The 15,102-nt window shown below is 34.0% G+C and overlaps 1 protein-coding gene across 3 annotated transcripts in view; it reads right to left on the reverse strand.

The window, feature by feature from the left end:
- The window catches only part of ARHGAP19 (Rho GTPase activating protein 19), a 44,514-nt gene that overhangs the window by 24,176 nt on the left and 5,236 nt on the right, over positions 1-15,102 (reverse strand). For all 3 annotated transcript variants that reach the window (XM_031461515.2, XM_031461514.2, XM_064488311.1), the window contains exons 2-4: positions 4,239-4,504; positions 3,244-3,324; positions 2,472-2,681 (exon numbers count right to left, since the gene is read on the reverse strand). In XM_031461515.2, the coding sequence (XP_031317375.1) occupies positions 2,472-2,681; positions 3,244-3,324; positions 4,239-4,504 (557 nt within the window). The remainder of the gene's footprint in view (positions 1-2,471; positions 2,682-3,243; positions 3,325-4,238; positions 4,505-15,102) is intronic.

The raw sequence follows: 15,102 nt of genomic DNA on the forward strand, positions 1-15,102 counted from the left end.
AAATGGCCAGTAAGCATCTATATACTCAGTATCACTAGCTATCAGGGAAATGTAAATCAAAACCACAATGAGATACTACTTCATAACCAATAGTATGGCTGTCAAAAAGACTGACAATAACAAGTGTTGGCAAGAATGTTGAGAAAATTAAACCCTCCTACATTGCTGGTGAGAATGTAAAACAGTGTAACCACTCTATAAAACATTTTGGTAATTCCTCGAAGAGTTAAACACAGAGTTAACCATATGACTTAAAAATTCCATTCCTAGATATATACCCAAGAGAAATGAAAAAATATCCGTATATACTTTTAATAATGCTACCTCCTTCATTAAGATATTTTACTGCTAAAAAAAATATGAGAGTGAATTATGCCCTTACGACGGGATGATCCAGCCAGTTGCTCATGGAGTCAGAATCATTGTTCCTTCACTAACAGGCTACATAGGTTATCAATAAAAACAGTCCCCTGGATAATCAGAATTTCAAAAGACACTGAAAACCATTTGGGTATAATTTATATAGACCTGAAAATGATTACAGTGTGTTGTTGAAGCAGTTTAACTTCAATAATAATCTCAAGTTTAGGAAAGACAGGTAATATTTCTAGAAACTATTCTCTGTTATTATGAAACTGAAAACCAAAATCCCTTCCAGTTGTCAGCAAGGTGTATCATACTACACCTGTGCCACACCTCAATATGATCTCAAAGAACAGTGAATCATGGGGTGGTGGAGGGGGGGTTTCAGATATCGCACTAAATTAATTCAATGGGAAAACAAACAGAACAAGCATTCTTCATGTTAACCCTTCTAAAAAGAACATATCAATATTTTTCATATCTTTTTCAAAGATCCAACGACTTTATTTCTCCACAAAGTAACTGTAAAGTTGTATAACATTCTACTATTTCTTCATTTGTATCATCTAAATTGTTCCTGAAAGTGCTAAAAAAAAAAATCTAATCTTGTCAGAATTTATAAATTCAAAACTAGGGTTTTTTTTAAGTAGTAAAACTTATTTGAAAGAAAAAAATCTTCTATTTATTTTCCTTAAAATTAGAAGCAAGAGGAAAAGGCTCCAGGGTAGAAAACTAAGTTAATACGTACGGATGCTGATGCTGTGTGCACTCAGAGCCTACAGCAGCATAACAGCTATGCAGTTTCAGAATGAATTCCCTACCGCACAGGCATAAAGGAGAATGAGAAAACTATTTATGAGCTGAAAATGGAACATTCTCCAAGATACATTAAATGAAAAAAATCAAACAACAGAACCATGTGTATAATACCCTACCTATACATAAAAAGAGGAAAGGAATACATGTAAGTGTTTTGTAAGTGCCTAAAATATCTCTGGAAGAATACATTAGAAATCAATAGCACTGCTTCCCTCTGGGAAGAAAGACTGAGTGCTGAGGAACAGAGGTGGTAGAGAGGCTTTTCACTGTATACTCTCTGAACCTTTTGAATTTTAATCCATGTGAATTTTTTGCCTATTTAGAAAACAAATAAAATTATTTTTCTTTTCTTTCTTTTTTTTTTTTTTTTAATGGAGGTACTGGGGTTTGAACCCAGGACCTCCTGCATGCTAAGCATGTGTTCTACCACTTCCCTCCCTAAAGTTTTTTTTTTTTAGGACTTGATTAAGGGTTAGAGCTAGGTTAAGGGTTAGGGCTAGGTTCAGTGTTAGGTCTAGGATCATGTTTAGGGCTTGATTAAGGGTTAGGGCTAGGTTCAGGGTTAGGGCCAGATTCAGGGTTAGGGCTAGGATCAGGGTCAGGGTTAGTTTCAGGGTTAGGGCTAGATTCAGGGTTAGGTCTAGGTGCAAGGTTAGGGCTAGGTGCAGGTTTAGGGTTAGGTTGAGGATTAGGTCTAGTTGCAGGGTTAGGGCTCAGTGCAAGTTTAGAGCTAATTTCAGGAATAGGGCTAGGTTCATGGTTAGGGTTAGGAGCGGGTTCAGGGCTAGGCGAATGTCTATGTCTAGGTGCAGGCTAAGGGTTACTTTCAGGGTAAAGGTTCCTAAAGTTATTTTTAAAAGCAATTTTCCAAGAATAGAGATGATCTCAATTGAGGCATAATAGTACTTACCAAAAGCCCCAAACCAAGTCAAACATATCAAACCTGTGACCTTTGATTCAGGTATGTCAATCAATCCAGTGGAAAGCATACAATTATTAAACAACTAAAATGTTCAAAGCACATTGCTAGGATCCATCAGGAATACAAAAATAAATAAAACCTAGACTTTATATTCAAAGAAATTTATTCAACAAAAAAAAAAAAAAACTGACTAAATCAAACTTAACTATCAATACTTATGAGTACTCAGAGAGCCCAGAAATAACATTAAGTCTTAACCAATATTAGCAGAAGCATTGCTGTGGGTTACAAACAACAGAATATTCCAGATGATTTTACTAAATTGAAAGAAATGTATTTACATCTCCTTCTCACCTCCTATACTTACCAGCAATTTTGAGGTGTACATGGAAATGTTTATGTGTTAGCAGGGGCTCAGGTAACTCTCCTAGAAACATCTTCAGCAATGTGGCAACATCATTTGAGTGAAACTCCCCTGATTCCAAGTCGATATCCATTCCATTATTGAGAGCATCCCTTAAAATCTGCTGTCGGACACTATTCCCTGGTACTCTGAACAAACCCTCTACTCGCAAGTCTGGGAGAAATTCAGCATGGGAGAAAAAAAGGACATGAAAAAGGAAACAAAAAGAGGAATTATGATTAAAACAAGTCATCTAAAAGACTATATTGTACTTGAAAGACCCTTTACAAAGACCTTGAAGCAGGTTTTTGCCTTTTTTCCCAGAGTAGTTTAGAACCTACTGGCCCCTGAGGAGACATATCTGAACATCCCTGAGCACCTGGAGATCTCCCAGACTGAGAGATGGTCCACCCAGGAGTCATTCAACCTCCTGAGGCACATTTGGAGACTGAATTTAACCTTAATGGTGAGAATGGGCTTGAGAAATAAGTTGGAAGAAAAGCCAAATCTCCCTGAAGGCTCCTTCCCTTGGGTCATCCCAGACTTTGTTTGGAGGGGCTGAGTTCATCTGTGGAGCTCTGTTGCTCCTGTAAACAATTTTGCAGCCTAAAATGAGTTTCGAGTCTCTGAGCTGATGATGGCTAATTGTCACCTACTAACTCAAGAATGTTAGCTCTCAATAGAAAACTGACAATTTTTCATTAACAAAGAATGACAAAATTTCAAGTACTCTTACTTTTGTGTAGATATTCAATCAGCTGGTATATCTGGGCAATGCCTTCCTCTGTCAGTGGGGATCCAAATACTACTCCTTTTTCTGGAAAAAAAAAAAACATACAATAGGACAAGGCTATATTTTCCACAAATAGTATAAAATCAGCATACCCCTCAAGCATCCTATGTTACAGTTCAGCAAATATTTTCATGGGGTCAGTAAACAAAAACCTTAGAGTTGGAAGTATACCAGGAAATGCAGTTGGAACAACTCTCAATCAACTCTTTGCAAGTTTAATTTTTGATGGTAGGTAAGTTCCTTGAAGGCAAAGACCACCTTCTTATTTAAGTAATAATACCTAGCATGTTGATGTTTAATTTAAAAACAAATAAAAAATAAACCTTAGATCCATGATTGTCAGAGCATGGCAGATTATCCACTACAGTTGGTATAAGGTCCAATCTGTGATAGTGTTTAACCTTTTTTGCTACCTTCAGGATTTCCTTATATTTAATAAAACAAAATAGTACCTCTCTAATATCTTATCAAAAGCAGTGCTAATAATCATAACATTATATATTAATATATTAATAATAACATTTCTGGTAAGGTTTTTTTGGATAATTCAGTTATTTGCCTTATCAAGGCATTCCTGGAATGAAAACATTTGAGAACTACTGAAATTAAAAATGTTCAGACTTTCTTTACTATACTTACCAGCTGTGTAACTTTGTTTTTTTCATATTATTTTAGTATAGTATTAATAGGGCATGAAAATCAAGGTGCCCCGGATAACTACCTAAACTAATGTCATCTCTTGGGGACTGATACATATGCTTTAGTTTATCTAGATTGTTTTTATAATTTTTATTAATATTACCTAAGGTTTTACTACTCATGTAAATTAAAAAATGCTTTATAGTAATAGGAATTCCTCCACAAACGTGCAGATATTAAGAGCGAAGTCCAGGGAGCAGCCGAAGCTTTCCCCTGCTTCACAGACATGTCTTCCCTACCTTTTCGCTTGAGAGACATTAGCGACCGGAAGAATCCTGATGCGGGGCCAGCCCCACCAGGCAACTTAAGGTCCACTTCTCCCATCAGCTGAGCCAGTTCAGTTCCAGGTAGATCAATGAGCCTTGTGATATTGCTGACCACCAACTCAGTGAACACTTCAGGTTTCTCATGTCGGAGTTTCTCCACAAAAAAGTCAGGATTGAAGATAATGGGCTGACTTCGAAGAGAAGAGTCATTGCAGATAACAAAATTGCAGATGGCATCACTAAAAAACATGAAACAGAAGAATCCTTGGGGGGATCATTTTTGTATGTTTTTCATGCCCTCTCAGCCATACAATTATCCATTCTTTCTGTGAGCTAATCTATATATCAGTCTTTTGAAAACCTCATCTTCAATCTGCTGACGGCACAAAAGAAGACAGTTTGGGCTTGTTGCCGTTTAGGTTATACCCACCTAGATACTTAGAAATTTAGTTTAAAGAAAACACACCAGATAGCCTCTATGATATGATCTGAATTTGCCTCTTAATTTTAGGCATATACTATAGGAAGATAAGATCCTTACAGCCTCCCAAGTCTAATAGTCACATAGACCACGTTTCCTTATTAAAACAGTCAAACCCTGAACTATTGCCCTGATCTTGTAAAACATCAGACTCACAGCTCTTCCCCCTAACACAGCAATGGGTAACCATTAAATTAAGGCCTTCTTAGGAATACAGCCAGCACTACACAGTATTTCCCATCCAGTGATCAACTGCTGATAGTACCACATTCAGGCTAGTCTCAAATGCCACAGTAACCACGTGAAAATAAGAATGACTACTGAAGAGCTAAAACTCTATCTAAATAGTATAGTAGACATTTTGAAGACATTTACTCTATCCTTAGCATTCTTTAGCTCTTGGGTCCCTACACAGGCAGGGGTTTCCTTATAATCAGTTCCCTTCAGCTGAGCCAGGTGCCCTAGAATTCCATTCCTCATAAACAAAAAGTCTTCACTAGAAGGGAAAGCACTTATGGGTATATAAAACAGATATTCATTCAGCCTTGCCCAGGTCTAGAAGTAGGTTTTATTTTAAAATCCTGCATTCTGGATGCCTCTGTCCATCGTCTAAGTCCAGCCTTTGTTCATACAGGTTCTTCCTCTGTAAGGCATTTGAAAAAATTCTGCATTTTGCTTCCAATTTCACTCTTCTATCACTGAGTAACACTCAGCAGATACATTCTATTGGCCCCTGACCTTAGCTGGTTTTCCACTCCTACATTACTTGAGCTGTACTTCTGGCAAAGTTCCTTTGACTCTCAGAAATATTTTCTCCCTATTGTTTCCTAATGCCTAACTACTATACTCCTTTTTACTTTTAATATATTACATGTAAGAACTGTATTAGTCTATCTCTTGTAGCAGACACATCACCACTTGTTTGTATCCATTATCAATTATCTCTAATGGCTTGTTCTAACCCTTATTATATAAACAGCCATCTATTATACAATTAGTGAGTAAATATAACACAAGCCAGAAAGGACAAGTCATCACATCTGTCAGGAAAAGTTGAAATTCACCCGAGTCAAACATTCCCACAATAAAAACAATCACAACTTAAAAGTTTCCATAACACCCTAAGTACCAAAGCATTGTTCTAGGAAAAATGATACCTATAAATATATACTATATTTATAACTAATCCATAACACAATTTGCCAGCACTACACAGATCATTTTTAACACAATATAATGAAAACAAGGCATGAGTAAACTTCAAAGTTCATCTCTACTTCCTTGAAAAATTATTACATAATTTTAGTCAACAGCCCAAATCTTCAGTTGGTGGCTACTAAATTCCTTCTTTTCTTTAAAAGGATAATATTAAGAATTCACATAAAAATTTAAAATTATGAATGTGTATTCTCAAGCCAAAAAGTCATTAAAGAAAGAGAACTTAAAATGCTGTCTCCTCAACCTTTTTACACACTAAGGTTATTTTTCTTGTATAAATTTAAAGATGACAATGATTATAATATAAATTAAAACTTAACAAAATTTCATCTTAAACCATTGACAAAGCCTTTTTTTTTTCAATGTCAACTTAGTCAAGAAATAAGTCAATAGACAACTATTATTTATAATCACTGCCAACGAGAAAGTATTACTCTGAGAGAGCCAAAAAATCATGAAATGGGTTAGCACCAAAGAGTCTTATAATTTATCAGATCTAAGCTATCATTTTATGGACTTCATATCCCTTTTAATTCTGAAAAGTAGAATTAAGATCAAATTAATTCTAACACAAAAATGTATATGAATAGCATCCACTATATTCTTAAAGTAGACAGACATACTTACATACATATAACCTCCAGGTCTTTATTTTATTAATATCCAGAGTAAGACCCAGTTAAGATTCTAAAACATATCACAGTTGACCCTCAGGCACTAAACTGGATCAAATACACAAGTAGAAAGGAGCTAGAGGCACAAAAGTCTAGTACATTGTTTCTCAACAGAATCCCTTCTACAGTGAGGTCTGCTCCCTACCTAGGTAGAATAGGTAGCAGAATAAATAAATTCAAGGCTGCCCCTACCCATTCGCAAGGAATATGAGACTGATACCCTAGGTGTCCTAACACACAAGTAACAAATAAACAATCTCAGTTTCCTTTCCCCTTCTGCTTTTTCTTTCCTCTTTTCCCATAATCATTCACTCTTGTTTTGTCCCACTTCTTTAACCTAGTTCTATTTTTCCCTTCTCTCACTTTTCCGAGTGGAGCATGTAGTAAGACAAGAAGTACGAGAGAGAAACAGTTAAAAAAGAAGTGAAATGAAAGATAAAAGATGGAAAAGATGAACACAGTAGGTTATGTTTTTAAATTACCCCCCAGAGCACACAATCTCTTTCCACGGAATATACAGTACCACAACATAAAGCTGAGAATATCAATGAACATGCTCAAGAACTTAAGGACTGAAAAAAAAAAAAAAACTATTTTTAAGCAGAAACAACTTCCTATTCTACCATATCTAATTTTAAAATGAACCCTAAGTTTGCTCAAGTTCAAGAATAAAATAAATTTCTTACAAAAGTGCTGAAAGCTTCTGATGAGGCATTGGTAAATCGAAGAGACAGGAAAAAAGCTTTCTCCTTGTCTGCTGTGACAAAGAAACCCTCCTTTCCCTGCCCCATCGCAGCCTACACAAATTCCAGACATGTTAGAGGACACAAGGGCATATTATGAGGCCTGAATGCAGTACTTATTAGAACTCTAAGCACTCATCTACAAGTAGGAACAAAACAGAAATAAAAAACTGGACCAGTTAATTGTATTTGCCAACACATAGATGAAGCTCAATGGTAGTCTCCTATCACACTGAAAGTTGTATTAGACAACTAATCACGTAATATGAGTATAAGGACAAGCAGTTTTATAATATGAAGGGAAAGGTGATCCCTACCTCACGTCATACACAAAAAATAAATTCCAGACAGAATAAAGGTCTAAATATGAAAAGCCAAACTTTAACAAGTTTAGAAAACAGTATAAAAGAATAAATTAATGAGGTAGAGGAAAGGTTTCTTAAATAAGACATAAAAAGTACAATCCACAAAGAAAAGACTGATACATTTAACTATATTAAAATTTTAAATGTCTGTTTAACAGATGACATTATCAACAAAATTCTTAAAAAATGAAGTCACAATGCCCCTGGAGAGAGGAACTGGATGAAACAACAGGAGTGGGAGAGAAACTTTTTACTGTATGTTCTTTTGTATTTTCTGGATTTTTGATTCATGTGAACATACCACCCATTTATAATAAATAAATAAACAAACAAATAAATTTAAAACTTTAAAAGTAATAATAAAAGACAGGCCATAAATGGGGGAAAAAAACATTTGCCATGCATATGAATTTATCAATATGCCAAAAATTAGAAAAATACACTAAACTCAAAGAAAATTAGTCAAAGGATATGACCAAGTAATTTATAGAAGGGACCTAAATGACTAATAAATATGAAAAGAATCTCAACTTTAGAAATTAACAGGGTAAAGCAAATTGCAAAATGGTATCTTTCCCCATCCATCACTTTGGCATAAACTATCAGATTAAAGTGTTATCTTCTTATTCTTAGTTTGCTAAGGGTTATTTATTATCATGAGTCAGTGCTTAACTTTATCAAAATGTTTTGTGCATCTATTGATAATCCTATGAATTTTCTCCTTTATTTTATTTATGTGAATGACATTGATTAATGTTAAACCAAAACTGCATTTCTAGAATAAACCCAAAGTTGTAATGATGTATTATCATTTTTATATATTGCTGAATTTGGTTTGCTAATACTTTGTTTAGGTTTCATCACATATGTTCATAAGTGAGATTATCATGGAATTATCCTTTCTTATACTGTCTTCATTTGGTTTTGTATCAAGGTTGTGTTGGCCTTATAAAGTGAGTTGGGGAGTTGGTCCAATTTTTTTATTTTCTGAAAAAGTTTATTTGAGATTGATAATATTTCTTCTTGGTCCAATTTTTTTATTTTCTGAAAAAGTTTATTTGAGATTGATAATATTTCTTCTTTAAATCAAAGTGACTGAAAAAAAAAATCAAATTGGCTGATGAAGCCATCTGGACCTAGAGTTTTCTTTGTAAGATTTTTAACTATATATATATATTCAATTTATTTTGTCTTACAGAACTATTCAAATTTTCTGTTTCTTCACATATTAATTTTGGTAAGTTGTAAATTTCTAGGGATTTGTCTATCTCACATAAATTTTCAAACTTTATTGGCATAAACTTGTTTATAATATCCTCTTTGGAACTTTTTAATGTTATCTGCATTCCATAGTGATGTCCTCCTTGTTCTTAATATTGGTAATTTATATTTTCTCTCTTTTTTAATTTATGAATCTCACTAGAGGTTTTCAATTTTATTAGCTTTGTCAAGGTTCAAGCTTTTGGTTTTGCTGAATCCTTCTATTACATTTTTATTAGTTTCATTAATTTCTGCTCTTATCTTTATTACTTCCTTTCTTCTACTTTCTTTACTCAATTCAGGATAAAGGTGGCATTGCAAATCAGTGCAAAATGAATAACCTTTTCACTAAATGGCGCTGGGACACTTGGACATCTATAGGAGGAAAAAGTGAAAATTGACACCTATCCCACACTATACACAGGTCAATTCCAGGTGAATTATAGGTCTGTAGGTAAATAACAAAACAATAAGCCTACTGGAAGGTAATATAGAAGAATGTATTATTGAACTCAGAGGAAATAATTTTTAAATAACATAAAAAATATTAACATAAAGAAAAGGATCAATACATCTGACTTCATTAAAATAAGAACTTGTGTTCATCAAGACACCATTAAGATAGTGGAAAAAATAGCCACAGAGAGAGAAAATATATCTACAATATATATAGCAAAAAAAGAGCTCATATCCTGAATATAGGATGACTTCGTCCTAATTAGTAAGAAAAAACAAATAACCCAATAGAAAAACAAGCATGAGATTTCAATAAAATCTCATTTCAAAAAAATTACTCAATTATCGTTAAACATCAAGGCACTGCAAATTAAAAAACAATGACATACTATTATCCAACAGAACGACTAAAATTAAAGAGATTGACAATACCAAGGTTAATAACAGTAACTTTTATACAAATAGTGGGGCTATAAATTTGTACAACCATTTTGGAAAACTGATTGGTTGCTCTTATCTCCTAAAGTTGAACAAGTGTATCCTATGACCCAGCAATTCTAAAACATGCCTAACATGTGCAAGCCACTTGTGCACCAAAAATCCCTAACAAGAATGTTCACTGAAACATTAATTTATAAGCAGTCAAAATTGGAAACACAATGTCCAGCAGAATGGTTTAAAAGAATTGTGGCAAATATAATGGCAGATTTTACAGGAATGAAAATAGACCAACTCTAGTTATATGCACCATCATGGAGGAATCTCACGTATAATGTTAAGCAAAAGAAGCCTTTCACAACACACGCACAGACAACTACTTTCTGTATAATGCCATATATATCAAATTTTAAAAACACACAAAAAATATAGTGTTTAGAGATACAGTCCCTAACTTACAATGGTTCAACTTAGATTTTTCAACCGTATGATGGTGTGAAAGCAATATGCATTCAGTAGAACGAGTAACTCAAATTTTGAATTTTTATCTTTTCCTGGGCTAGCAATATGCAGTACACTACTCTTATGATGCTGGGCAGCAATAATAAGCCACAAATCCCAGGCAGCCACAAGATCATGAGGGTAAGCCAATGTACTTACAACCATTCCATACCCATACAACCATTCTGTTTTTACTTTTAGTACAGTATTCAATAAACTACATGAGCTACTCAACACTTTATTATAAAATAGGCTTTATGTTAAATGATTTTGCCCAACTACAGGCTAATGAAGTGGTCTGAGTAAATTTAAGGTAGGCTAGGCTAAACTATTATGTTTAGCAGGTTAGGTGTATTAAGTGCATTTTCAACTTACAATATTTTCAATTTACAATGGGCTTATCAGAATGTAACATGGTAAATGGAGGAAGATCTGTACCTGCTTAAGTAGCAAAATTGCAAAGAGAAGCAGCAAAGATGTGTTTACCATTCGAGATAATGGTTACCTTTGGGGGTTAGTGATTATGAGGAGGCATAAGGGGAGTTTCTAGGGTGCTAGCAATGATTTTGTGATAAATTATTAAATTATGTGGAAAAGCAAATGATTCATTTGAAGTAAACATGGCAAATGTTAAGATTTGTTGAAGCTGGGTGACAGAAAGAGTATTTATTATATTATTCTACATACTTGTATACATAACCAACATCTTTCATGATAAATATTTTTAAGAAACCAAGTAGTTTTGACCTAAACCTTGATGTAAATATCACAGAAAATCAAAGTACAGTGTATATTTAAAGGTTCATTTTCTCATCATAAAGGTTTTTGCACAGATGGCCAGAACCAGGAGAATTAGTAGTTATGTATACAGGCATACAGAGATAGCAGGGACTCCAGTATTTAAATGTATATACTAGGTAACTATCCCAAAGAATGAGAGAGGCAAGACCTACCCCTCAAAAAGGATATTTATTACCTATAGTCTGTAATTTTTACTTTTACCACTAGATGGAAGTCTACATGTAAGGTGATACACTTAGTGAAAGGACTGGAAACAAAATCCACAGTTAAAAAATCAATTACAGAAAAATGAAATGCAAGTGCTTTTGAGGCATCTTGAATCCATGAATCTGCAAAATTCAAGGCAATAGGGAAAGAAAAACCCTGTATCCTGCAGATGTAACTTTTGGCTGACTACTGTCAAAACTACATACCCACAAAACTAAATGTTTCCTCCCTAGTGAATTGCTTAACTTGATTTGTTCTCCAAGAACCACAATCTTGGCAACATCTATCAAAATATGAGCTATATTTAAAGTTGTCTAAACCTGACTTACTACCCTGAGAGAAGCATGTACTCACTTACTACTTTTTCAACCCTTTGGCTCTGAAACATGGTTTTAAATGTCTCACTTTATTAGAGAGCTGTTAGATATGAATACATACAAGTATTAAACAAGAGGCTATTACTCTTCCCTTTTTCTACGTGCCAAATTTAAACTGGTATCATGAAAGTTGTGCGTAAAGAGAAAGGAGAAAGCAGGCCCCATGTGCCCAAGCTGGCAGGTTTTTTATGACAGAAACAGTTCAAAGTTAATAGGTAGTAGCACAATATTTCAGGGAATAATATCCAATTTCTTAGACAAAAATTTTGAGACACTTACATTTGAAGGTCTGCCCTTATGAGCAGCTGTCCAAGGTTTTGTAATATGGATCTCTTATCTCTAATTTAGACTCCAATAGTCTGCAAAAATATATTTGGCCCCTATATTTGATTCCACCTTGAATTAATTTCAGACTACTAGACAAACCTCATCTGAATTAAATGGTCAGATGAAGGAATTTCTGATTGTTTACTCTCTTAACCTAAACATTCTGGAAACCTGACCTAAGATTTTGCCCTATGGAATGACAATGGAAAGTTCTTAGTCAAGAGGCTAATTATTCTTATTCAAAGTATTAATAACGCAACACAAGTTTATTAACATATATTTCACTTGTCAACTTTTATCCTTTTGGGTGCCACAAGAATTGGTATTAATTCTGTTGCTGTCGCCTCCCCTACTTCCCCCCACCCAAGGCTGGTGTACAATTTCAAGAAAGTTTATTTGTATTAGAAAAGTAACATCAAAATTCCCTATTTATCTGGAGAAAATTCTAGAGGATGCTTCACTGACAATAGTGTCTCCCTTATTATCTAAAAGTTGTTTACCCCTCAAAAAAGTATAATTAAAGCTTCAGGAGACTTCTCCTACAGACTTTAAACGCCACGCCATGAGCCTCAGTCAATTAAAATACATACATAGTATGATCAGATTAGGTTCCAAAAGACTACTTCTAAATCCACTTGTTCCAAAGTCCAGAGTGAGACCATCCAAGAGACAGCTAATGCTTTTGCTCTGGCATATGACTTATTCATATATATACAACTTCACATATTGAAAATTCTTAAGAAAAGAGCTTTTATAGCTTAGCCAATATTCTGTAAATCTAATCATAAGTCTCTTCATCAACTAGCATGAGGGGGTGAACTGCTTTTCTGAGGCACATGGCAGCCAAACAAGAAATCAGAGTCACTCATGTGTCAGTTAAATTCAAACTAACCGTGATCTACTGAGTGCACTGTAATTTTAAGAAGAGGTAAGGTTCAGGAATAGGAAATTAAATAAGTCTTTGGCCTCCAGAAGCTTAAAATTAACTAAAACTATAAAATGCTACTTTTTTCCCCACTACCTCAATTTTCAAAAATACAAGTGGTCAATTACAGGTACAATTAGCACATTGATGAGGACTGATGAGATATCTTTTAAAGTTAGGACTGATGAGATATCTTTTAAAATTAGGTTGCAAACAATTTTTGTCTTATTGCATTTGCACATACATGCTAACCCTTGAGTGCCATTATTTTAAAGAGATCTTTGGGCATTTGCTAAAACCCCTTTGAAACTAGAAGTGATTATGAGACTTTTTTCACTATAGCAAATCTTAAGCAACCACTTCTTTGGGGAAACACAATATGCCTTCCCACTCAGCACTCTGAATGACACCAAATGTTAAGATGATGTGATATTGAAAAGATGGATTCTGATATATGAGATTTTATGGTGCATGAAGTATATAATACTTTTGAAATGAAATTTTTAAAAATTTAAATATTCCAGTTCCTTTTCAATACTTTTATTTCTTAACACCTAAAAACATTCTATCATGTTGGTTAAAATATTTTATGCCTTAATAAAATTTAGGCTTTATCCTTTGTACAATCTTAATACACAAACCCTAGATTCAAATTTTCAGTGAAAATTTAACACAATGATGCAAGTATATGTTTCTCATTGGTGACTTATTTTTAATACTTAAAAGCCATGTTTATTTGATGAAAAACATGAGTTGAAAAATGATCTCTTGCTTAGGGTCATCCTAACAAATGAAGCAGATTGAACAGTAGATCTAATTAAGGAGAGCTTAGTCACACGGACACCTGCCATAAAATTACCTTACCAAAAGAAAAAAGAAAGTAGACCTTGTGACTTGAGTGAAGGAATTCTTATTGCAACCAATGGAGGGATTACAGAGATTCCAAAATTTGGAAAACTTTAAAATGATAAATAGACTTAAGCATATAAAATCTAGCCATATTTCAAAGGACTTATGTATGTAGTGATCTCTGATTAAAGTATAAAGGACTTTCCTAGAGAGCAGAAAGTATTTGATGATAACGTCAAGCATGTTACTAAATAATATTGCTGTGCACTTTCTTGGTTTCAAGGGAATTAAGAATTCCCTAATTCTTAGTTTCTTGATATTTGGTGAGTTTTTCTTTAGTTTCATTGTTTTTACTCACTTGATTTTATCTTTGTAATTGTGCTTAGCATAAAAATAAAACAAGTGAAAAACTTCATTATATAATCCCAATGTCATTCTTTAGTTACAGTTTCAAAATTAATAAGATTGCCCCCTCCCCAAACATATAATTAAAACACATATAGCAATTGTAGGTGTCATAAGTGGCAGGCAATTACAAATTTAATATTAAGAACTATGTGGTTTCCATATTTCATTCATGAATATTTTTTCTCTTTTCATTAACACTGATAGAACCCAGCTGAGACACCTTTATCTCTAATAAGATGACGTAATTTTAAAGCATGTCAAATAATGTTTTATTTCTTTTTTTTATTTTATTTTTTTTGTAAGGGCCCAAGGGAAACCAAAGTGAATTAACAAGTATAAAGGAGGCAAAAGTTTGAGACTACAGGAGTGAGGGGCGATAAAAACATGGTGGGGATGTATCTAAGAAAGAACTAGTGAGTATATGAGTCTTGAAAGGCAGATTGTGTAAGTGGGACAGTAGGGAGGGGAAAGGGGGAAGAGGGAGAGGATACGGAGTTGAAGAGGCAAGAGCCTAGAGGGAGGGGGAATGTTTTACTTCTTTATTATAACACATTTCAGAAACTTGGACGAAGACCAATCAAATCATTTTAATTTTCTATGATGAAAAATGAACAGAACAAAATAAGAAAATTGGGATTATATATAATCAGGAACATTTTTAAGTGGCTGTAGCTTTGTATGGTATGATGGACAATATTTTCTGCTGAAGAGGGGAAAGTTCATCCATTATAGATTGGCTCAGATCACTATTGTATTTTGTATTCTTACTGAGCCTAAAGAAGTTAGTTTTATGCTATGTAATATACT

Source organism: Camelus dromedarius, chromosome 8 (assembly GCF_036321535.1).
Source record: "Camelus dromedarius isolate mCamDro1 chromosome 8, mCamDro1.pat, whole genome shotgun sequence".
Taxonomy (NCBI): domain Eukaryota; kingdom Metazoa; phylum Chordata; class Mammalia; order Artiodactyla; family Camelidae; genus Camelus; species Camelus dromedarius.